Source organism: Sphaeramia orbicularis, chromosome 9 (genome assembly GCF_902148855.1).
Source record: "Sphaeramia orbicularis chromosome 9, fSphaOr1.1, whole genome shotgun sequence".
Classification (NCBI taxonomy): Eukaryota; Metazoa; Chordata; class Actinopteri; order Kurtiformes; family Apogonidae; genus Sphaeramia; species Sphaeramia orbicularis.
Genome location: NC_043965.1, coordinates 49,092,800 through 49,119,985, shown reverse-complemented (window position 1 = coordinate 49,119,985; position 27,186 = coordinate 49,092,800). Strand labels below are relative to the sequence as shown.

General features: G+C 38.2%; 1 protein-coding gene across 1 annotated transcript in view; it reads right to left on the bottom strand.

Moving 5' to 3' along the window:
* snx18a (sorting nexin 18a) overlaps positions 1–19,506 on the bottom strand; it is a 30,796-nt gene extending 11,290 nt beyond the window's left edge. The window contains exon 1 of the mRNA XM_030143028.1: positions 17,632–19,506. Coding sequence (XP_029998888.1) covers positions 17,632–19,153 — 1,522 coding nt within the window. The 5' untranslated portion in view covers positions 19,154–19,506. The remainder of the gene's footprint in view (positions 1–17,631) is intronic.
* Between the last annotated feature and the right edge of the window lie 7,680 nt (positions 19,507–27,186).

The following is a 27,186-nucleotide window of genomic DNA, read 5'->3' as shown; positions in this document are numbered from 1 at the left end:
ATGGCTCACTAATGGACTAAGGAGGCATCATTACCATGGAAACGTAATAAGAAAGCCACGAGTTCAGTTGTGGTGATGGTGTCAGCAAACTGTGTTAAACAGAGCGAGATCATTTTCACAGCTGCTGCAAATACGCTTTGCAGACATGATGCAGAAGCACACATCAACGGCTACAACGACTGATTCATCTTCTGAACGATGACTGAAGGTGCAGCAGAAAGGTGTGGAGAGATAAATCAAAGTGCCACTAGAAGAGATTAACATGAGTACAATACAAAAATACAGTTGTTTGAACCTTCTGTTATTGCAGCATGAGTTTGTGTTGCATGTTGCATTTGTGCAGGCAGGTGGACAGACTGTGGAAACAAAAGAAAACAGACAAGGAGATGAACTCTGTCACTTCAGTCACAATTCCCCAGTTTGTAATCTGATTGTCAAAGCTTTATGCAGACAATTTGGGAAGCTGAACCTCGAAAATGTTTGAATAAAGTTATATTAATGATAAATTGATTGTTCTTTTGGTTTTTCTATACAAAATTCTCCTTAGCCCTTAGGAGTGTATTTTAGCTGTTTTTGAATACTTTTGATTTTGCCTTTATATTTCTTTATCTTTCACAACCTCACCTGTGTGACTTTACAGTTATTTTTTTCAATGGACATGTTTTAACAAACAGAACCCAAAATCACGCAAAAAACATGAAATCCCAGTAAAAAAAAAAAAGTTAGATTCTTTAGTGTCTCACCAAAAACACATTGAACGAATCATTTTGTAACTTAGAATTAACATTTAAATTGAAAACTTAAAAAAAAAAAACATTACAAATGTAACAAATAATGTTATATTCAACTATTTTCTTGAAATGCAGGCAAGGCGTTTTTAAGGAAAACTATTGCACACAACTATTTACAAAACAATCGGGTGTCACAATATGATGAAACATGTTCAATGAACCATTTTTACAACTCACAAAACTATATACAACTATTTATAACAATCAGATGTCACAAGATGCCACACATCTGACTGGTTGATGTAGTTCACTTTTCCACTAAACACTGACATGGTTTTATTTTCATGTAAACACTTCTGTTAGACCTGTTTTGACAGTTTCTTCCTGTTATATTGGTGAAAATTCTGTTTTTATTGTGTATCCTGAGTCTGGTTTTACCTTTCAACACAGCTGACCTCACAGTTCCGTCTGCTGATATGTCGTCTTACACTGGATTGTGATTTGGACGTGACAGCATGTCCAGGGACTCTGAAGGGTTTTGGATGCTTAAAGCTCTATTATGTAGCATTTCTGCACTAAATTGTCGAAGTAGCTACACATTATGCATTATGTTGACTTATCTTCTTCTACATCATGTTTCCAACAGTGTTCTAAATCAGAGAAAGGCATCATTTTATTCAGTATTCCACAACGTTTCCTTTGGTGTCTTGGGCTGTCACCATAATGACATTTTAGTTAAGAAAAACAAAAATTGCGATTAATGAGTTCTCTTTCTCTTTCTTTGTTAAGCAGAGGATGGACTTAAAAACTGAAATATATAAAGAAATGATAGAAACCAAACAGAAGCGTCTCAAGATGATGAAAGTACAAAAAGATGTCATTAGAAGAACACCACTAAAACCTCAAACTGTGAAAAATGATGGTAACAGTGATGAAACATGATATTTGTCTTGGTTTCAAATACTTTTTCATGATTATGCAAAATAACTGCAGTTAGCTCAAATACATGTATATGTAATAAGTGACAGTCCTATGAGTCAGCTGTCAGCAACGTCACATGCCCTTTACTATTGTCAACATTCAACAATACTTGCAGCTCTTATTGGAATGAAATGACGCAACATAAGCATGCATCACTAAACTTTACTGCATCACTTTATCGCGTCAGAAAGCGTTTCATCAGAACTGATGATGGAAACAATTCCCATGAGCCCATGTTTCTTCACAACTGTACATGTGTCTAAGACATACTGTTGCCTCCTTTTGCAACAATAGCTGCTACAACAATTGAAACTTGTAAGAACCAGATTTTCTCCCACACAACAGATCTCTTTTTTATTGTATTTGCTATGCCATTGCACAACCACTGCTTCCACTTTGACAACTGTTGTTTTCACAGGTCACTGAGTATCTGTCTGAAAAAATACTCCAGACAGCCACAACTTAAAAAATTTTATTTGCCAACAAACCTGAATTCATTTGCTACTTTTAGATAAGAGTGAACAACTCCAGCATCATCTATACACACCTGTAACTACAGCTGAAATGATTAATAGATTAATCAACTTGAATCAATTAAAAAAAGTATTTGAATCCATTTTTCCTGAATCAAAGCTTAATTTCCTTAATTTCTTTGCTACTAAACACCGGTTCCACTGTTGTGCTTATTGTGATGCACATGACACCAGGAAAGCCACAAACAACATAGAGCATAGGTCAGGAGAGACGAGGACAAAAAGGCAGAAAATGTCTGAAAAAAAAAAAAAAAAAGGCAATGGCTACTACCACAGTACTGTGGCACAAAATATCGGTTTGTCTATTGCCACAGACCAATCAAATGTTAGCATTTGTACTAGAGCCAATCAGGGATACTGTTCCTTGAACTCATTATCCTCTTGATGCCACAGTACTGTGGTGATATATGGTGTATACTTCAGCGCATTTTTTTGTGCATTTTGCTACCACAGTACTGTGGCAACTGATGGAAGAAATGACAAATTAGTGATAGTATATACTATAGAATAGGAATTATTGTTCTAAATACTCTACATGTTGTTTTATGGTGTTCTTTGCTCTGGAGGCTAGATAAGGTGGGCGGAGCTACATGCTAGAAGCGGCAGTGTGCTGTATTACTTCAGTTCTGTGTCACATCAGTGTATTGAGTGTTGTGGTTCAAATCCTGCACTATGCATGTTGTGCCAGTGGCTGATTTATATTAATGTTGGATTTACCTACCGGCACAACCCCCCCCCCCCCCCCCGCCCTGTTTGAAAATCTTTACAAGAAAAAAAAAAAAAAAGAAATGCTACTTACCAAGGGAGCTAAATTTCGGCTGTAACTCAGGTTGACCCACTCGCTATATGATTGCTTTGGTTCTTTTTCGGGATGTAAGTTACCAGTTTAGACATGATATAACGAGGGCACCGATTGGCTCTGTGGTAACAGACAAAACGATATTTCGTGCCACAGTACTGTGTCAATAGCCACTTCGAATAAAATTACAGTCCAATCCATCCACTGTGGTACAGAGGCCATTTATCACAAGAGCACGACTTCACTGATGCAACATTTACAGAAACACCCAGAAACACCCTGAGAGCAGAGCCAATGCAAAGCAATAATGTTAAAGATAATACTAATGCTAATATGTTAGCAGGCTGAACCCTCAGAACGTATGTTGCATTGCTAGTTATGCCATTAACTTCAGCTTAAGAAAAACTAAATGTTGCTGCATTACTTTAGTACATGTTTTGCTGTAACTGTTGGTTTAGCAACTGATGGAACATACACTGCTTCTCCTTCACAAAGATGTGAAAGATGCACGCGCACACACACACACACACACACACACACACTTTTCTATATAGATATATAGTTTTATACTTTAGTAGTTGTCGTTTCAGCTGGTTCTGGAATAAAGGACAAGTTGTTTGTCATTTTCAGACATATCTGTTTCAAATTTTTACATTTTTTTTGCCTATTCAAATAATTATTTAACCCTGTACCCCCTGAGACATGATTCCAGGTAAAGGTGCTGCTGTGAATCTGTGTCTGTTTCAGGTTCATTGAAGCTGCTGTGAGTATGTACTTGTGTTCCTTTTCTTCCGTGGTTTTGTTTTACTGTGTTTTAGGGTCAAAACGGGGTGGAATAACAGAAAAAGACAAAAAGACAAAAAGAAGAATTGAAGTTTGACAGGTTTTGACTAAATAAGGCACTCAGAATGTACATCAATAAGAGGTTTATGATGTTGAACATGAACTGTGAAATGGAACACACTGAACAACAAGGATTTGAATTTGGGCCCAGTTGGTTTTGTTTTAGGGCTCTCTCTTTTTTTTTTTTTTTTTTTTTTTTTGTTAAATCAGTCCAGCTGCTTCTTGACACCTGGTTGAACTCCAAAAAGCAGTTACACAGTCAAAATACAGACAAACAAGTGGTGCCAGGCACAGCAAACTCCACCCCTCGCACGAACTGCAGCTTATTTTGGCATAGATCCAGCTGATGTTATCATGTCTATGCGTGTGCTGATGTCAGCATAGACATAGACAGCATAGACACATTTTGCCCATTATAAGTAAATGGGGAAAAAAGATTTTAAAAATTCATTAAAAAAATTAACTTGGACCTATTTTTCCCAAAATGTAATCACATCTATTCTGGGTCACTGGCAATCTATAAACCTAATTTGGTATGAATTCAACCAATAGTTTTTTCTGCTAAAGTGTTAACAAACAAACCAAACCAAAAACAATACCCCTTGCCTCCCCTTCAGGGGGCGGGGTGAAAAAAATAATGGAACATCATCACAACACTGCAAACAACAGTAAAAACAAAAAAAACACAAGGAAAACAGTGTAAACAAAGTCCAAACAGTCTATGTTTTGTAGTCCATCTCACTCACCGCTCTGTGTTTTACCCCCTTTACATATGTGGTGGGGGGTGCACTGAGCATGCTCAGATGTCTATGGATCAACAAGGTCTATTCTCTCAGCATGTTTTGAATTTCTTTTGTATTGAGCAAACAGTTGAATTTGAATACTTAAATCATACATTCAGAATGCTCACCACAGACACGTCAGTAGTTAAAGGGTTAATCGAATCGAAGATAATAATTGATAGATGAATCGATTAGAAAAATAATCCATAGCTGCAGCTCTACGTATAACACACTAGCGTGTCACAGTATTAACAGGAGGACAAACCTCCTCCCTGGGTGTACGGAGGTGGCGCTGAGCCCTCAGGGGCTCATTGGAGGCAGCGACTCCAGCTATTACGTAATCCCTGGTTACACAACACTCAGCTACTGTGAGCCTGTGACCTGAACAAGCAGCAGCAATCCCCATCCCATCACCACACCACCTTGGATATCCATTTGTGCGTTGGAGGACATTTCAATAGACTAAAACCATATATCAGACTGACCTGTGGAGTTTGCAGTGGCTCAGTGTCAGCTGAAAGAACGCTGACTCAGTGGGAAAACCTCACATCCCTGTACATTCATTCTTTCCCTTCCCTCTCCTGCCATTGTTTTATTGCTTCACATTGTGATAAAAGCAGGATGAGATTAAAATACAGCTCTTTGTGATGTGCTGAATAAATTTGATTAACAAGGCAAAGACAGCACATGAAGTGAAAAGAGAGGAAATGTAGGCCTAGCCAAGAAACTCCTTATCCAGATTACTTTTATCAACTTGACCTTAATATGCTGATCTTATCCCTTATGATTCTAGAGCTACTTTAGTGACAGTCTCTTGTATGTGGTCTCATAATTTAATTAAGAGGAGTTTAATATGGAAATTAGCACCTGATCAAAGTAAGTGAATTTACTTGATCTACTAGTAAAGCTGAAGAAGAATAGGTTGCACAAATGATGTCATGGTAACTGGTTGATTTGTGACAAAAAAACAACGGAGATTGAAGTAAACGTCTGCTTGTATTTTTGGGAACACAGTGTTGCATAGACAAGTTCAAAATAGAACACAAACTACCAACAAACAGCTCAAAAAAGAGTTACCTCAGGTCAAGTACTTAGACTTCACACTGTATTTTTTGCGGTGGTGGAAAAGCAGCAGCCAAACAAAAATAATGTGGCATTAAATGCAAACAACAACAGGGGTAATGGGGGCAGCATAGACATGTTGAAACCTGGAGGTCCACCACTGTCCACCTGAGGCTTTAACTTAACTCTCACAGACTCCAATGTTAATGTCCAGATTTACAGCAGAAATAAAGATGTTTACAGCCTGGTACAAAAAATAAGTGTGATCTCTTTATGACATTTTTCTGGTGGAAAAGGTTGTGGTTTTTGGTTGTTTTTTAAACCAAAAATATCCTAAACCTCTTTTCCACCAACATTCCCATTAACTTTTATTACCAGGAAGTTATTTACCTGGGTAAAAGAATTCCTGGTAATCTGCGTGCTTTATGTTTCCACTGCACCTTGAAATTCCTGAAAATGTAATCGAATCAGGCTATGTCATTTCAAGTCTCTGATGGCTGAATTTCTTTTGTGTGTATTTGGCAAATGTTTGACGAAGTCAAGGCTGATGTGAAGATATTTGCTGATTATACTCTTTACAGTATTCGGATCGACAGACAGATTATTGCAATGCACTTGTGGGAGTGAAACGAATACACTCAGCTCAGCCTGAGCCAAATAACAGATTTGGTAAATGGACACAAACGAAATGAAGCTTGAACAAATGGAATAAAGAAGTCTGCAGCCACACGCTGGCTATAGTAGATGAACATAAGTGTGGAACGCTGCAAGTGTGTTTCACCAATCAGTGTCCTTCAGGACACAGCCCCGCCCCCAAAAATTCTTGGAAATCTGAGAAGTCCTACCTCCCTACTAGGAATGTTTTTACAGGAGAGATTGGGGTCGAAGTAAAGTTTTTTACCCGAGTGATTTCAGTGGAAATATGCTGAGGCTTTTCAAAGTAAGAGTTCCTGCAGTGGAGAAGGGACCCTGATGGTGACAGGGTCACTCAAAGGTAACACTCAAGGCTAAATGTTTTTTCATGACAAGGAAGTAAGATGTACAGGGTGTTGAACTACTTGACTTGTGAGGTACGTGGCGGATTGTTTTACTTTTCACATGGTTGGTTGTGAGTCTAATCTACAGTGGGTCCGGGTCATTTAAGAGTCTGGTTTAGACCAGCTCTAAATGTAAACTGTTATGACATAACTTTGTTATGATGTGGCACCTGTAGAAATACAATTTGATTGATTTTATTGATTGACTGATTTCCATCCCTCGTTCTTTTCCAATGCTACTGTCTGTGCCTGCCATTTAAGTCAGTCCACCTTAAAAATACAACCTAACTAAAGATATGTTTTGGGCTGAAAAACATTTATCTGAACACCCACTGGAAAAAAAATAATATGTGTGTGATCGTATGCTCTGGTCAACACTAAGTTCTTCCTTTTGTCAGTACTGCATCAGCAAGATTAATAACATCGCACTAAATGTTTGAATAAGAGCTTGGTTGCATCTGATATTCACTAGAGCAGGGATTCTCAACTGGTGGGTCGTGACCCAAAAGTGGGTCTCAAACCTGCTTTAAGTGGGTCAGGGGCCTTTGGGCAAGAAATAATGTTAATAAACCAATCCTAAGCTTTATTTTTTATGGAGCTGAACCCTGTCCATTCACACTCCCCAACAGTAGGGGGCGTTAATGCACTGTTATGATAATTAACACCAGACATTTCACAGAATAAAAGAAGAACTAAAAGTTTCTATTCATAACATGGTGAAACTCACGTATGATAATGACTACATCAGATACGGTTTAACTTCCACTGGACAAAAACCTCAGTGTGTTTAATTCTTCAATAAGCGACTGAATGAACTTTGAAATTTTACTGAGTGCACATTTTAGTTTTGGTTAAAATTGACCTAATTTAGTGTTACAGGGAATATTTCCATATTTATCATCGCCACCTGCTGGTCAGTTTGGTTTATCATTGAACTTGTCTTCTGTGTTTTCGTCCTGTGATATTCTGTACGATCTCAGATTCAAAACACACCATCTTTTCATTTAATACACTTGAGAAGTTTAATTGTTATAAATTTGGGTCTTTGTCATTGAGGGGTGGTAGTGGGTCCTGAAGCCAGACCAGTTGAGAACCACTGCACTAGAGGACTTGTCCTTTCCTTTTTCTAAAAAGCAGAGAGAGAAATGAGTAACAGCAAAACCAAATAGCTTCATGGCCATAATACTGAATTAAGGCAAAAATAAAACTGCAAAAATAAAAGATGTGAGGTGGAAATAGCAAATGCACATGGTGTCAATATAATTATCTGGCCCGGTCCAGGCTGTGCTCCACACTAATGGTTAATGAGGTCCCTGTAGAGGAGCAGATCAATAGCATGATGTTCCACAATGTCCCTCTGTGGGGAAAGCTCCCATTACACCAGCCACTCCAACAAGGACAAAATAAAAACTAGTCTGGTGTCTGGGCTCTGCTGAGACGGATACAGAGCACTAAAAATGGAATTCATCTGTGGGTCGACCGATAAGGACTGCTTTGATGTGGTTCTCCTAAAGAAAGGAACCATGACGTAACAGAAAGAACAACTTCAGTGATAATCTCTGAAACCTGTGATAAACACAGGGTTCCTACAGGTTTCTATGAGTTAAATTTCAGACTTTTTAAGACTACTGAGAACAGAATTTAATCCCCATTTCACAGCCTATTTCACGGCCATACTGACAAAAATTTGTGACTCCTAGAATTTAGGAAAATGTATTTATTTACTCCAGTGCTCTACTCTACTTAAGAAGGTAATATAAGGATGAATCCCATTGTTTTTATGCTTGTAAATGGATACTGTATGTCTGTTTGGAATGGGAGGACCCCAGGAAGAGTAGCCGATGTCCTGCATCAGCTAATGGGGATCCTAATAAATAAAGAATAAATAAAGAAAACGCCTGGATTCCCACCGTTCTGAGTCATTTCTCACTGGGGTCTACAAAGTTAGCAATAATTGGTTCGTAATTTTCAATTGTGGGTTTTCCCAGACAATTAAACGCAATACAGCCAACAAGTTTATGGCAGCAGAGCATAAGACCTATCATATCACATTTAGTGTTTTTTTTTTTTCCCCACTATATTTATTGAACATTTTCAATAAACACGACAGACATATCAATTTGTAGCAGTCAATGCACAATCAAGAGTGACATATCTGATTGTCAACACCCATCCCTTCCCACCCACCCAACCCACAGGCCAAAGGAAAAAAAAGAACAAAACAAAACAAAACAAACAAACAAAAAAAAAACAATAATGATAAAGGAACTCAAATCATAAAAGTAAAAAAATTAGTATAGTAAACAGAAATAAGAGAAGAAAGGAAAAGACTACACATAGTTTCTCATTCCCTCTATTCCACTCCTTTCCCCTCTTTCTCCATGATGCTTAATCATCTATATTCTGAGGAAAATTTAAAGAATTGAAATACTGTAAAAATGGATCCCAAGTGGTATGAAATAATTTAATTGAGCCTCTAAGAGAAAATCTCAACTTTTCAACCTTAAGATTGTAAAGCACCTCATGTACCCACCGGATATGTGAAGGGGGATGGGAGACTTTCCAATTAAGTAGAATCAACCTTCAGGCTAAGAGTGTGGTAAATGCTATAGAGATGAAAATGCTGTAGAGAACTTACAGAGCTCTACTTTGACCCCCACTGATCTAATCAAGACTCGGAGTTTCTATGTGACCACTTATGTTACGGAAGTGTGTGCTTTGGTTTGTCACAACAGGATGTGGACTGGTCTGTGTTCAGGTGTTTAGCCGACAAAAGACTGTAATAACTTTTCTCATAATAGAAGAATGACACTCATGGATATTTCCTCAACATGGTGGAAGGTGAATTATAATAACAGGAATAAATGTATGAGAGATAAATACTGTCCAGGTGGTGGTCAAAGGTACCTGCTGTTTTCACACAATGACACAAGCATTTATGTTTTCTTAAAAGATGCCTGTTGACAGTGATTCTATGAGGCCAGAAATCAGGTAGAAAACAGAATATAGAATTCAGAGGTGGGAAGTACAGCTGAAATGATTGATCAATTAATTACTCAAATTGATTATAAATATATTAAAATATAATTTTCCTGAATGGAAGCTTCGTTTCCTTAATTTCACCGCCATTTAACATTGGTTCCACTGTTGTGTTGTGTTATATATACTTTTATACTGTTGTTATTTCTATATAGATATTTTTTCTATATCCTTTTACTTTTATAGTTTTTGTGGTTGTTGTTTCAGCTGGTTAAGGAATAAAGGAACAAGTTGTTTGTCATATCTTTTTCTGTGTTTTTCACATTTTTACAGTTTGTTTGCCAATTCAAATAACTGTTTAGTTGAATCAAACAAAATAATTGATAGATAACTTGATTACAAAAGTGATGGATAGCTGCAGCTCTACATGAGATTCAGTTGGCAACAGTAGAAATTAGGCCTGTAACGGTACACAAAATTTTCGGTTTGGTACGTTTTCGGTTTTCAAAGCCACGGTTCGTTTTTTTTTTTGGTTCAGTACGGGAAGAAAGAAAACCCCTCAAAATGTCTATTAATGCATTTATGAATTTTTGAACATTTTTCCCCCAATTTTTGGAGACAATAGAATACAGAAAAACAGGAATAGTATAATTCTGTTGCTACAAATCAAATAGAAAATAAAATGAATTATTAATATTACTAAATGTATTTTAAACATTAGTAGTGCACTTTTCCCTGAAAGGTAGTTTCGAACAAACAAGAAAAATCTAATCACAGTTCTGTCAGTTCACATTCTGCATAAAAATAAAAAAAAAATTCCACATGAAGTGCAACATTAACAAGAGGGTAAACTGGTATTCTGTTTAAACAAACTGAAGAGAAACTTTGACAACACAATGAACCAAATTATTTATTTTAGGACACAGAACAAACTGTTTAAGACACTGTGCGTATCTGTGTGTGCCTGTGTGCACGGGGGATTTTTTTTTTTTTTTTTTGTCGGAGCTGGGGGGTAGGGGGGGTGCGGTCCATAACTAATGTAACGAATGCTGTTGTGAAACGAAAGTGAAACTTTACATACTTTCAATGTTCTATTTATTCCTCTATTATACAGCGTGCGTGATAGACAGACAGACAGACAGACAGACAGACAGACAGACAGAGCTAGTGTCAGTGTTTTAGAACTACCGTAGTTCCTAGGGGCCAAACAACGTCTGTCTTATTAACGTCTCTTTCCTCGTTGTTGTCTTTCACCTGAACCTGAACTGATCCAAACTGGACTGTACTGATGGTGGAGGGTCTTCAGTCTCTTCCTTCCAGGTTCACATCATATTTGTTTGTTTTTTTAACCTTATATCGACTGCTATTTCATATTTCGGGTCAATGTGTGCTCCTTTATGAAGTCCGTGTGAAACTTGCACGGATTTAAAGTTCCGCGTCGAACGACGTCTTTCATTCCTTTTTCTTTTTCTCATCATACTGTGCCGTTTCGGTACAGCTGTGTACCGAACCAAACAGGTGTGTACCGAAACGGTTCAGTTCGGTACGTGTACTGTTACAGGCCTAGTAGAAATGTCCTCAAAGGCCTGTGTTTCATACACTGAGTACCTGTACTCTTTCACCTATTGGAGTATAGATGTTTTATCTTTAAACACAAGTGTATGTTCTTCTACTGGACTGAATGTGTGTACTTACTGGGACTTACTGACCAGATTTACTAGGACTTTTATGTGTCACTCCCCACAAACAAGTAGCTATTTGAGGAACAAGCAGCCATTCAGTTGTCATGAATGAGGCAATATTTAGGATGTTTAATGTAATGTGTAATATAGCACAGTCATTTGTGTGAGCAGTAATATGTGTTTATGGCCTGGAATGGAAACTAGCCCAGCAGAGACCGTCAGAGCTGTAGTAGTGGAGTTAAACTGAACATTTTGTCTGCACATGCAGTACTCACAGTTCTCCTATACATTATGCATTATCAGTAGAAATCGGAATGTGCGCATGCAAAAACTGGCTGAACTGGACCAGTAATTCCATTGAGTCACTTGAGATTTAAACACGCGTCATGTTTTCCTGTTATCTCTGTTTCCAGAACCTAATCAGAGTTTCTTATCTGCAGATCTTATCACAGCAGACTGTGTGACACCCTTTTTCACTTTGTGTGGGCTTTACGTGGAGAACATTTAGACCGATGGGGAAGTTTGTGTTTCACTACATTGTGTTCGTTTAACCCTTTATGAACCATTAAACTTTTATGAAACATTAAACAATTCCCCCCTCCGACTAGTGACTATAGCTCCTTCTACATGGCACTTCTGTTCCAGGAATATTTCACCTTTATTCTGAAACAATGTCTGTGTAAATGAAATGGTGGCTCATTTGGTCTGTAACACCTCTGGAGGTAATAACAGAGCCGTGATTAAGATAGAATCATGATTCCGGAACACTATGTAAAAGGAGAAGCTCTTGTTCTGCAACCAAGGTTCTGATGACATATTGCGTACTGGGGGGATTTAAAGATGAGCGCAGGCCGTGTACAGTAAACAAACATATCAACACGACCAGAAAGAAGTCGAACTGGGGAGACGCTCAGATCTGCGAGCTGTTGTCACTTCGGGCTCTATCCATCTGTGGAACGGTAAAAGATGGGCCAACTCTGGAGAGGTTGGCTAAGAAGCTATATGCTCGGGGTATTTCCGCCACACAAGTTATACGTCACACTATACGCTGTGCTGCATCACCGCCCCTTTGACTGGGGAACGCAGGTCCGCTGTGTAAAAGTCCAGCCTGTCTCACCTGTTACTACTTTGGCTTGGCTGTGGAAATTGGTCAGTGGTGGAAAAAAGGTGGGACCACCATCTCACCTTTTTTTCAGGGATCTCTGTGTTAAAGTGGCTTCTGACTGCTGGATGAAAAGATTAATTTCCTGTCCTGATCTGACAATCATGTGATTTTAACTAAGGTGGAGTGATGGGACAGGGTGCAGTGCATGGAATGAGAAGGATTAGCTCCCATCATCCTCTAATCTTGCGAGTATACACAGACCCTCATCCTATATCATATTCTACATGGCACTGTTTCAGATTTCATTTATCAGTGATTGCTTGGGTATTTGTTTCATATTGGTTAAAAACAGACCAAGAAAATGATGAAGAAAAATCAATAGAAAACAGACTGATCAACGTCCTCCACAGTATCTACTGTCAGACGTCAGTGCCGATAGTGGCTGATGGGTAAAATTAGGCTCTAAACTGAAAACACTGTGATGGAAAATACCCTGAAAGAAAAAAAAACAGGTTCCCACCTACATTTTTACAGCTAGCCTGATGTTCAGTTCCACATGGACTCTGAATGACGTGACTGTTTACTGACTCAGATGAATGTGTTAGTTTCACTTAGATGTGTACTTCAACAGTTTCTAATAATGTGAACAATTTATCTCACACATGCATGATCCATTGTCAGTGTTTTTTTGTGGGAGGGGTGGATAAAAAGATAATTATCATTACTGTAGTGTATCTTTAAATTGCAATATACATTTTTATTTTGTCTAGGGCTTATTTTGTTCTCAATGACACTTAAATTACTTCTACATGTTTCAGTGATTTGTACTTTAATTTTTGTTATGTCTTTCATGTTGCTTTTTTCTGTTATTTCTGTTATTTTTATCTTGATGCGTCTTTTACATAATTTTTGTCTTATTTCTTTTACATTATGTTTGCCTCATTAGATATTTTATGTTGTCTTTATCTTATGTATGTTAGAAATAATTTAAAACAAACTGGTGTCTTCTGGAATAAAAACCAGCCTTTAAACTGGAAATGATGATTTAACATTACATCAATATCAGCTAATCTGAAAAGGTTTGATATTAATTGTAATTGTAGTAATGTTTTGGCTTATATCCAACAGTTTTAAGTCTCTGTTCCAAACTATTGTTATTCTTTCAGCTTCTCAAGAACCACTGTTTATCATCTTTTAACTTTTTCATGGGCTTGTTCACAACATGACTAACCCATAAAAACTCACTCTTTGTTTGTGGTGACGTCCAAATTTAACCATTACCATGTGATTTATCATCATATTTCATAATATTGTGCTTTGTATTTTTGCTGTGAAAATCTGCTATTTTCCTACATTTAACCCTTTAAGGGCCAAAATTGCAAAATTACAACAAGCAAGATAACTCAAAGAAACAGACAGCTTTTTAAATCTTGATATCAAAACTGAATATTTTCTGGAAAAAAAAAAAAAAAACTCCTAAAAAGACTCCTAAAGGGTTAATTTACTGAGCATGTTGATGTTCATAAAGGCTCATTCGAAGGTTACTGAATCAAAACAAAAAAAAGACTGTTATGACCCTGGATCATAATTTATGTTTATATGTGTCTGTGTTTATGTCATAGTGTGTATTTTCTCCCCCAGTCCTGTAGGGGTGCTGTGTTCTTTTGCCTTTTTTGCAGGAAGCTGCTGATTGGTGGCGCCACATGAACTGCCCTTTAAAAATGACCCTGGATGCAACAGCTCGGTCTCTCTCTGCTCTCTGCCAGCTCCCAACATAGATCCTGTGCGTTTTGTTTTGGTCTCCAACAATTGTGTTGTATGTTTGTGTTTATAGTAGCTCATACATTGTGAATACTTGTAAATAGTAGTTCGGTGACACAGTCCTAATTTTCTGGTAGGAGAGGGTAGCTCTTTTGTTTTCACAATTTGTCCTGTTGTTGGTTTAGGGAGTTTAAGTTAGTTATTGTGTTTTATTTCCTGAATTTAGTTTTGGAGATAAGAAATTTAGCTTATCTTGGAAGATGGTTTTGTTTGTTATTTTAGCTGAGCCCTCCCCTAGCCCTCTTTGAGTTGTATAAAAATAAATGATTTGGCCTGTGGTTTTGGTCTGGAGTTGTAATTGGAAGTTGGGAGAGGACAAAAGGAGCACATTCTGTATGACCTGGTTAACCCCTAGGTCGGGTCATAACAATGACATTTTCAGGAAATTATATCAGTCCTACATAAAAACAAGCATCTACAGTTACTGTCATTTGTCAAAGTATTATTTTGTTATTGTTATGAAATGAACAGTTTATTTTTGTTTTTGATATGTGCATTGTTGTTATGAAATGGACAGAGTTTATTTTGACATGTAATGCTGTTGCAAAATGGACAGAGTCTATGTTTGATATGTATAGCAATTTTGGGTTTGTGCTTAGTCAGAATTTAGTCTGATATGTGTAGGATTTGCTGAGTTACTTATGTGATCTGACATGAGACATTAGGGTAGGTAGAAGGATGGGGTAAGGGGGTGGGAGTACAGAAGTTAAACTTCATCCCGCTCCTTTTTGAATATGTTTTCTTTTCTTTTATATTAAGAAAAGACAGTACTCTATCTTTTCAAGCCCACATCAATTCAACATTACTGCATACTTCCACCTACGTAACATTAATCGCCTCCGCCCCTCCCTCACCCCCCATACCATGGCTATCCTTGTTCACAGCCTTATCACCTCTCGTCTAGATTACTGTAACTCTCTCCTCTTTGGTCTCACACACAAATCCCTCCATAAACTTCAATTAGTTCAGAACTCTGCAGCTCGCATCATCACTAGGACCCCCTCCACTCACCACATCACTCCTATTCTCCAACAGCTCCACTGGCTCCCGGTTAAGTTCCGGATTGAATTTAAAATCCTTCTAATGACATTCAAGGCCATCCATAACCTCACCCCTCCATATCTGTCTGATCTCCTTCATGTTGCCACTCCCTCTCGTACCCTCAGATCTTCCTCCTCCATTCACCTCACTGTTCCCTCTGCCCATCTCACCACCATGGGGAGCAGAGCATTCAGCCGCTCTGCTCCCCAACTCTGGAACTCCTTGCCACCGGATCTCAGAAACACAACTTCACTCTCTCTCTTCAAATCCAGACTCAAAACGCATCTGTTTAGGACCTCTTTCTCTTTGTGAACACAATTGCATTGTCCAATTTTTTAACCTGCCTTTTATTTTTTTACTCTGCTTTATTGCTTGTGTTTACTCTCCTGTTTTACTGTTTTACTGCACGGTGTCCTTGAGTGCCAAGAAAGGCGCCTATAAATAAAATGTATTATTATTATTGTTATTATTATTATTATTATTAAATGTTCTTGTTTTAGGTTTAATGTTATATTTGAAATAAAATAAACAATCAAAAACAAAGTACATGGGTTTTACTATTGAATCAATGCTGCAGAATATAATGGTGTTTCCATGTTCACTACAGACAATATGGATGCATGTCAAAAGAGTCGTGTGGTGCTGCTGATAGTGAAACTGCATTTGGCCTGAATTATTTCACTTATTGATAGGATTAACGGTTCGAAGGTTATTAAATATTTTAGATCAGTGGATGCCTTTGATGCAGCAAAGTGCATTTACTCAACATTCTCGTTCTGACAGTGGAAGAGTCAGTAAAAACAGAAAATTTAGTCATTTGGAACATGTTTCGGATCCATTGCTAAAATGTTTGGGAAGCCCTGACTTAAATCCTGGTATGTTGACATTTCCATTTACAGGGGTAAGCAGTTGTGTCACAGTTTCACGTTTGGTAACAACAACAAGAGCTTCCCGCTGAACGACAACGCCATGCCTCTTGCATAACAGTGTTGCCTCTCATGAGACTGACATTTTGCCACACAATGAGAACGATCATTGTGTCAGAGTCATGTAGGAGGATGGCCTCAATAACTGTTACATTTACTCTCTGTGGAGAAACCACATGTTGCTCCGTGAACTTCCCGGGGACACTATGTCCTGCCGGTGTCCGATTGAACCAGACAGCTCAGGAATGAAATTAATATAAAACATTTGACCAGTAATGGAAACTCAAACAGCACTCAGCCAGACAGGTGGCGCCCAGAGCATTCAGCAGGTGGAGACAAAAGGGGCAGCGGAGTGTAAACCAATTTCCAATGCAAACACTGGCTATTTGTCTTGCAAAGTGACATAAGCTATAATTGTGGCCTGAGTGCTACAGAACCAACGATGAAAACTTCCTGAAAGACATTTTTGATGTTTAGTGTATGTTGTTATGGTCAGGAAAGAGGCTAAACACTGGCACTGATTTTAACCCACAAAGACCCAAACATCCACCGCCGACCAAAACCATCTACTGAAGTAAAACGTTTTGATCAATAACAGTGGATGGACACACTTGGTTAATGTTCAGTTAATGATAGATTTTGTTGAAAAGGTTATTCCTTCCTCATTTTTTTCTGATTTCATCTAATAACCTTTGAATGTACTCTGAGCTTTTATGAACATCTACATGCTTAGAAAATTAAATATAGGAAAATGCATGATTTTCATTGAAAAATGCAAAGGATAATATAATAATAAATAGTGATAAATCACTTGGGAAAGATAAAAATGTCATTTGGAAGTTATGACAGAAATAGCTGTGGGTCTTTAAGGCTTAACATCAGATAAGGACTGTGTTTTTGATTTTACATGTGTAATTGTGGTCAGTGTCAAAACAGACTTTTATGGTGGAATTATCAAACAATTTCCTTCCTATTTTGTTTTGGTGATGAATAGTTTAGTATTGTGATTATGATGTTATTTTTCAGCAGTAATGTTACAGGATACATCTATTTTACTTCTCAATTCTAAGGTTGCATATGTTTTATCCTTTTTTGCTTATGTAATGTATATTGTAGTTGTGTATTGTATGTGTATTATGTAATCTGCTTGTAATATTTACAACCTATATGCTCGTCAAAGTGTACTGATTCTACTAAATGAAAAAGTAGTATCTGCAACTGTATCTCAACTCAGTAAATATAAAACAAGCTATTTTCCTCCAGTGAAAAGAACATTTTACAGATGATTAAAGAAGTGTTTGTCTTTTACCTTTCTGGACATGGATGATGTCTGGGTAGTTTGCCAAGTGGCCCTGGTAAAGCGCTAACAAATCCATGATTGGATCAAGATCCTTGCTGGGCTGTTCTGCAAAATATTCTCCAACTGCTTCATATGCGTCACCAGTGAAGGAGATGGCCTGGTTGAGTCCAGCGGAGTATGGCTGCTGATCCATCTCAAAGGCCTGGCTCAGGACCTTGAAGGACATCCCCACTTTCTGATACTCCTTCTTAAAACCGCTGATCTGCTTGCGAGCGAACTCATTGACGGTGGCGTTGAGTTGCAAGGCGCTGTCATCCATCCTTTTGGTGAAAGTCTTAAAACCGTCTATTTTGCTCTCCACCTCCTGGAAGTCCAGAGGTGCGGCAGGGGTGCTGATGGTGAGGAAGAAGTTGGCCCCGACCATCTCATCCTTCTCAGCCTTTCTCTTGCCCTGTTTCCAGGCCTTCTCATCTGAGCTGTTGCAGCTGAGGAAGTGTTGGAAGACATCGCACCTGGCCAGGACCGGGTGACTCGTCATGTGGTTCATCCACCAAATCAGACCTTTCCTTCTCTTGGAGATGAAGTCCTCCTCAAAGCGTCCGGTGGCCTGCTTCTCTGGGATGTGCGGCACCGAGATGACGGGGAACTTCTCCACCAGTCGAGCGTAGAGCCAGTCAAAGTGCTTGTACCTTCTGTTCACCTGGGTCTGAGTGTGGGTGGGGGTCAGCTTATAGGAGATGTAGCTTTTCATGCCTTTAAACTTGGTCTGTTTAGTTGGATCATCAATTGCGCAGGAGAACGGATATGGATTCTCCTGCCACTCTGGACCATACTGACCTATCACCACACAAATCTTATCTCCGTCTTTGACAAAACCTGACGCCTCTCCGAGCACAAACGCCTCACCTCCAGACTTCACAAAGGTGGAGAACCTGTTCAGGTTTCTGCTGACCGTGGCAGAGCTCTTTGCGTGCTGTGCGTTCCCTCTGGACATTGAGGACGTAGACACTCGGTAGGTGGATGGCCCGTTGCCTTCAAAGTCCTGGTACCTTCCTCCCACGGTCCCAGGCTCGTCTGCCACCGTGGAGCTGTCGTCCCAGTCGTCGTCCCAGTCATCGTCGCTGCCTTGGCTGGGCTGCTGCTGCTGGAAGCTCTGCTGCTGCTGCTGTTGTGATGGAGCTGAGAACGTGCTGAAACCAGGAGGAGACGGTTTGGAAAAGTTCTCCATCTTATTCTGAGGTTTAAAGGATCCGTCGAAGCCTCCTGCGGGGATGTTGGCGTACCGGGAGTCCGGGTAAGTTTCCGCAGATGTGTTACAGCTGTTGTTGTTGTAGGTGGAGGGGGTGTCGCTCCTCAGGATCTCCACGTAGGACGCGGGGAACAGTCCCCTCTCCCCTTTGCTGTTCACTCCCTCTAACCAGCCCTCTATGTCCTGTTCGCTGAACAAAGTTAGGATTTCGTTTTCTCTCACCGACACTTCGCCCGGGTTTTCGGAGCTGAAGTCGTACATGGCCCTGGCTCGGAGCGCCATGGTTCCGGCCGGAGGGAGGGAGCGGGACCGCGGGGGAACTTCTGTGTGTGTGGCCGGGGAGGAGGCGAGGGAAGAGCCGGGGAGCTCCGTCCGTGAGCCCGAGGACTCCGACAAGTCCACGGACTAACTTTAACGGACACGGCGCGTGAGGAAAATCCCGTTTGCGTCAGAATATCCTCTGGAAACGTCGGCTGAGAGGAGCCGGCGGTCGAATCCGGAGGCCGGTGGCGTGGAAGGGCGGAGGGCGACACCACCGTGGGCTCTGCTCCGCGTCTGTCCGTGTCCGTGGACCTCCGACCCGCTTCGGACGCTCCTGCCTTCACGCGCTGCGCAGCAACAGCACGTCGACCAGGCTGAAGAACCGAGGGCGGAGCCACGAGCCCGCAGTCCGCCAAACAGCAGAGCCCACCAATCACACAGCACCGAGCCCACAGCCGGACCGGGACGACCGCCCCCGAGCCCAGAACCGGACCGGGACACAGTGGCAAACATAGAGCTGCTGCATCTACAATCTAGAACCGCCCTTCAAATGTTATAGTACAGTCTGCCAATTCTTTATGTAACCGATATATATACACATATATATACACACACACACATATATGTATATGTATATATATATATATATATATATATATATATATATATATATATATATATATATATATATATATATATATATATATATACACACACACATATATGTATATATATATATATATATATATATATATATATATATATATATACACACACACACACACACACATATATATACATATATACTTATATATGTATATATATGAAAATTAAGTTCAATTTTAACAATATTCTGCCTGTTACTAAATGTCTTGTGTCTTTATAGATCCGATCTGTGATGCACATGTATAAATAATAACTTCAAATCGAAATCAAATAAAATTTTGTTTATTTATATTTTGTTATGATTTTAGGAATCATAACAAAAGTCATCTCATGACACTTTACATGTAGAGCCGGTTGGAACCAGATGCTCAAGCCAAGTTACAGAAACCAACAGAATCCTCCAGGAGTTGAGGCATAATATTGTTAAAATTGAAGGTATTTTTCTTAATAAATTTCATTTTGTTCAGGTTATTCACATTTGTTTTGGGGATAGTTTGTAAATGTAAATATTTTCATAATTTAATTTTAATGTTTTGCACTAAAACAAAGGGATACATTTGTTGTTGTCATTTTTTTATGGGCTTTTGTGTCGTTATTTTACTGGTCTGATCCATTTGAGATCAAATTGGGCTGAATGTGGAACCTGAAAGAAAATGAGTTTGACATCCCAAGAATAAATAATAAATAAATTACCCAAATACTATGAAAGTGTCTCAGTGCATTGATAGTTCATGAAGCATGATATAAGGAAATATAAGGATTCTGTTGGGTTTCTGTAGAATTGACTTAGAGTCTGGTTTTGACCAACTCTATATATAAAATGTCAAGAGATAACTTTTTTGTGATCTGGCGCTATATAAATAAAATTTGATTGATTGAGTGATTTAATTGGTTTTCCCCTGTAAGTCGCTTTGGAAAAAAGCGTCTGCCAAATGCGTAAACATAAACATAAACATAATTGGACCTATAATAATGTACTGTTTTCATTGAACATGTAGAAGGTGCTGTGCAGTACAGATCTGTATGTGCCCCAGGGAGGACCCTGTCGGTTAAGCCTTTTGTGGTGATTTGTTCAACAGGTTTTGCTTAACGAGGTCATGGTCCCATGGGAACGCCTCCCTAAGGATACTGTTACAGAAAGCTTCAACCATAACAGTGATATTTGGAATTCTACAACTCCCTTTTATCCAGTTTTAGTCCTTCTCTTTGTTCTTTTTTTTCTTTTCTTAAAATAGTGATTAAGTCATAAGATATTTCCTAATGTTTCTCTGCTGATTGATTTTGTTGTTTTCTTTTTGTAGTAATATGGTTTTGTGAGGCGGTAACTCACCTGTTATAAACCTGCTGCCTCTGGAACTGGAATTTAAAATGGCAGAAAATAGAAACACTGAAATACAGTATTTGAATGAATGTGGTAGCTTACATTCCTCCATTCCTTTATGGTGCTATTTGTACAGTAGTTTTACTGCAGTTAGAGTTAAATAACCAGCCTGGACAAAAAAAAAGAACTGCCTGGATTTAACGAAGCAAATAGTTCTTATCCTTCCATGGGCTGGAACTGCAGAGGGTCATAAGGTTTTAACTGGAAGAGGTTATTTAAAGGGGTCATACTTTGCAAAACCCACTTTTATTAGTCTTTGGTTCATTTATTTGTGTATTTGGACCCTAATAGTTCATACAGTCTGACTTTGAACCCTCCAGGTGCTGCAAAGCTATTTTTATAATCATTTTGTCAAAAATCGAGTGGATTTCTACAACCTGTTTCAATTCCTGCTTAATTTGTTACGTCTGTAACTATTTACGTCACAACATTTGCACATATAAGGTCCAGACTTCTGATGAACATTTCTCCGAGTACGACATAATTGTTTGTCAGCAGCAGCGGTTGTAGTCCATACTGAAAATGTGTCCAAAATTCCTAAAATGTTCAGTTGTTGGTTTTATTAAAAAAAAAAAAAAAACAAGTGGCTGAACAGGTCAGAGCAGCACAGTCAACCTGGAGGGGGTGGGCTCATGTGCATTTAAAGGGCCAGCGTTCAAAAACGACCTTTCTGGTGTCATTCCTCAGAAATAGGGTTGAAGATGGACCTGTGGAGTTGAATTAATGAAGAGTTCAGACCCAAACAGAGCATTTACAGTTTATGTAGAACACAAGGAAATGTTTGAAAATGCATAATTCCATTTCAAAAGCAAAATATCACTAATTTAACTCTAATTGATGCAGTAAGTAGCCTCTCATGTCTTTAACATCTAAAACAGGGGTGTCAACAGAGGAGCCAAAACTGACCCGCCAAAGGGTCCAATGCAGCCCGCAGGATGAATTTGTGAAATGCAAAAACTATTAATTCATTTTAGTTCAGGAGCCAGATACAGATCCATGTGATCTCAAATAAAATAATAACATAATAATCTATAAATAATGACAAGTACAAATTTTCTTCTTGGTCTAATGTGAAAAAAATAACATTACACTATGAAAATATTTACATGTACAAGCTGTCTTTTAACCATAAAATAAAAAAAAATAAAAATTAAATTAAATTTAAAAAAAATTAAATGTGAATAACCTGAAATGTCTAAAAAAAATTATGTTAAATTTTAACGATATTCTGCCTGTTACTAAATGCTTAGTGTCTTTGTAGACCCACTGTGATCTGTAAGTTTTGTTAATGGTAATAAGCAGAGATGTGATATTGTAAAAAGTTACTAAATTTTAACAATATTCAGCCTGTTACCAAATGTTTGTGTAACATTGTGTGTAATACACGTGTATAAATGATAAGTTAAAGCATAATATTGTTAACATTGCATTTATGTTTCTTACAAAATTTCAGGGTTTTTTAGGTTATTCACTTTTTTTTTTTTTTTTGAAAGGATAGTTTTTAAATGTTAATATTTTTTTATTGCACTAAAACACAGAGAGGAGGAGGAGAAAACATGGAAGGAGGCCTCGGGGAAGACCCAGGTCACGTTGGAGAGACTATGTCACTCAGCTGAATGCCTCGGGATCCCCCTGGAAGAGCTGGAGGAGGTGTCTGGGGAGAGGGAAGTCTGGGCATCCCTGCTTAGACTGTAGCCCCCGCGACCCGGCCCTGGATAAGTGGCAGACAATGGAAGGAATAAATGGATGGAATGGATGGATGGAATAAAACACAGAGAAAATGTTGACATTTACAGAATATTGCACGATTATTTTACTGGTCCAGCTCACTTGACATCAAATTGGGCTGAATGTGGCCCCTGAACTAAAATGAGTTTGACAGCCCTGGTCTAAAGGTTTGGACAATGCCAGGACTGATCAGGATCATCAGGTTTGTGACAGAATGGTTCAAGGAGAATGAGACATCATTTTCACACATGGATTAGCCTCCATAAAGTCCAGACTCTAATGTGGGATGTGATGAAGACTTGATGCAGCGGTCCAATTCTCCATCATCAGTAATCCAAAATAAATACAACTATAGATGGAAAAAATATTATGAACCTTATTGTGACATTACATAAGCATTATTTGGTAAAAGATGTGACAGTGAATGTCTCCTGTAACACTGGTCGACAATCTTTTTTTTAGAAAATACCTGCTTCAGAGATTAAATGTGCCAAATGTTATGTATTTTAATAAGATTCATTGGAAATCAAATGACAAAAGTGCTGGTTTGCTGATGTTTTCGAGGTATATGATAAAATGTTATTACACATACAGTATGTATTGGTTTATATGCATTTATACAATTGATTTATAAATGTTCCACTAGATAGAACCAGTAAAGTGAATGTATTGTCATATGCAGACAGTGTTTTGAAGTAGATCTGGTCACTCTGAGACAAATATTCCTTTGAAGTAAAACCCATTCTGTCATTAATTCTCGAATTTTACATTTTGACCCAAGACTGTATCTTGGAAACTTCAGCCAACCAGCATTTAGGACTGGATTTTTTTTTTATCAGTGACTCACACATGGTAAAATGTCACTACTTTTATTCTGGAAGCATTTTACTTGTCGACCGGCGTTATCAAAACCAAAGGTGGTGCAGTCAAATATTGCATGTGCCACTTTTTTTTTTTGGCTGGACACTGTATAATGTCTGTTGTACATGTGCAGATGTGTCAGAGAGAAACCTAGTCCTTTACATTTTCTGCAAAGTTTATTCAGGGCAGGATTTTCTCATGTTTCTCTAGTTAATGTTGTCATGCTGAAAAATTCACTCAGTAATTGATTTGTATTTTCTATTAGTAATATGAATATGCAAAATACTAACTTAAGATACTTGTAATATATGTACAGGAGTAAAAAGTACAAGTCTTGGCTCCAAAATACGATGGACTGTACGTATAAAGTAACACAATACTGACGTAAATTCAAAGTATCTCAAATGTGTGTCGTGTTAAAGTAAATGTACTCAGTTCTATTCCTCTGCATAAAGCTTAATGATACATCATGTTTCATTCAGAGTTAATTCAGGCAGTGTTGTGTGTGTGTGTGTGTGTGTGTGTGTGTGTGGGGGGGGGGTGTTCCACTAATAATCACCTGCTGATCATAATTTATTTGCTAGCTTTCATTTTATATTTATAATTTGAATCTACAAAGTTGCAAATGTATTATGTAGCAGAAAATGAAGATATTTAAATTAAGTACATGTATCTAAAAAAGTCCAAAATTGTAGTAAAGTGACTGAGTTACATCCCACCACTAGTGTTTATAAAGACTTAAACTTTATTGATCCCACAATGGGGAACAATCGACAATCAACAATCGAGCAACAGAATCAAATGCAAGAAAAAGTGTGCATGCATAAAGATGCAAAAAGTGCAAAAAACACAATATACAAGAAGAAGAAGAACTATACAGAACCACCTAGATTTGTTGTAAATATAAAACAGATGTGGGTTGAAAGCCTACTTGTGAACTGCTTTAAACCCGTATTGATGCCCTTCCCATGTAACAGGATGGATGTGTTGTGAGCTGGATCCATCATTATTGAGCTCTGGAGTCGTGTCATGGTCATTCTCAAGTGTGTGATACAGTTTCAGGTGGCTTTTATGAAGACGAAGACATTCAGTTGTAAGTTGAAAAATTGAGACAAAGGCAAAGAATTCTAAGATACTGTTTAATTAGACATTTTAGCTAACAAATCTTATTTTAATTGTATTTATTGATGTTTTGGCCTATTTTTTGTTCATTCTCAGTATACCTACCCCTACAAAATGTATTTTCTTGTGTTGTCTGCCTCAGTCTCTTACTAAACGTAAGCCTCCATCTACCACTGATAGACAGTGATCCTCACACACTGGAAGGATCTCAGGTTCACATGTTGACAGCTTAATAATTCTAACGTCGCTCCAAATGTTGAGAACATTACATCAGGAGTTCTAGTGATTGAAGGTACAAACCATAGGATGAGTGCATGGCAGATAAACACAGGGAGCTGAAGGCACTCTTACCTTCCATCACCTCAAAAGAATGTCAACTACAGAACAGCAGCACTATGCAGCTGAATCTGTCCTCAGTCAACGAGGACTTGAAGGTCAGAGTCTGTCTGTTCAGCCACATGATTCCACTCTGATCTGCACTAGATACTGGGGATACTGTACGCCAAACACACATCCAACAGTCAACTCCAAGCCATTCAAAACAATATTCTATTACATTTTTCCTGAATCAAAGCGTGGTTTCCTTAATTTCTCTGCTGTTAAACATTGGTTCCACTGTTGTGTTTCACACGGACGCTTATTGTGACGCACATGACGCCAGGATCAACACACAGTTGGATGTTAGTTCCATGTTCAGTTGGTGTAAGTTACTAAGTTGGATCCAAATGTGTTGAAGACTGACCGGACAGATTGTTTATAGATGTCATTGGACTGGTTTGTTGTTTATAAATATGTGTATTCATATGGTTTGGATCTATAGAGCTGTTCCAAACCTCTGACAGAGTCAGAAAAACAGAAAATAAACAATTTATAACATGTGACACTGATGCAGGAACAAGTTTACAAAGTTCACACCTTGGATGAATATTTGGAAATTTTTTGTAAGGCCTCTGTTTGGACCAGTGGAGTTTATATATGACAGCTGCTTTCTTGAAGCAAGATTTTTGCATTTCAAGTATCACAACTATCCTTGTCTCTTCACGTATGAAGATCGACAGCCAAATACAACTGACTGCATCATTATTACTTATTGTATCTTATATATTTTCCAAACATGTTGCCATAATGTAAAACATTTGCCATATTTTTGCTCATTTTCTGACATATTTTAACAAACAAAATAAATAATAATAATAATAATAATAATAATAATAATAATAATAATAATAATAATAATAAAGATTTAAATCTTTACTTTGTATCCAGAGAAATGTACTTTGAGTTACCTTATTTAGTTTTTAGTCTGGCTTGTTGGTTCAAGAGCACATACTTTTACATGTATTGAAAAATCAGTTTATTCCAGATGGAGTTGATTTGAAGTTGTTCTTTCCCCATGTGCTATCTATCTATCTATCTATCTATCTATCTATCTATCTATCTATCTATCTATCTATCTATCTATCTATCTATCTATCTATCTATCTATCTATCTATCTATCTATCTATCTATCTAATTTTATTTATTTATTTATTTATTTCTGTCATTTGTTTGTCATTTTCACATATGTCTTTTCCACATATTTTTTTGGTCTATTCTAATAATATCAGCTCTACACAAACCCACTGGGGGTGCACCAGGACCTTCTACAGTGGGACAAATACATTAATACATAAGAGTTTGAATGTCTCTTTGATCATGGACTTCTGCTGTTTCTAATGTGTTCTTGTGTGTGTTCTGTTACATTCTGATGTAAGTACAATGTAATATGATATTCCTCTAGGCATGTTTTTAGTGTTAAAATAAGAGTATTTCACTCTGGTACAGATCGTCTGGTTTATCATGTTAAAGTAGTCCTGTAACAAAAGAACAATACAAACCCCCAGACTATCTGCAACTCCATGCATATATGTTATGACTCCAAAAAACCCATTCATCATCTGACAGACAAAGGAACTCTAACTCCATCAGTAGGACACATTTCTGTGTCCTTTTACATGAACACACCAAGTCCTGTGGGAGAAGAGACGTTCCAGATGCTACGTCACAAGGCCTGTGTGGATTCAGCTGGTAGATACTGCCCCCTGGTGGACACTAGTTTACTAGGTTTTTTTTTTTTTTTTTTGGGGGGGGGGGGGGGGGTATTTCTTTGAAGGGAGCAGTCTGTCATGATATAATACAGGGATGTTGAACTTATATTCTTTCAGGTTCCACATTCAGCCCAATTTGATCTCAAGTGGATCAGACCAGTAAAATAATAACAGAATAACCAATAAATAATGACAACTACAAATGTTT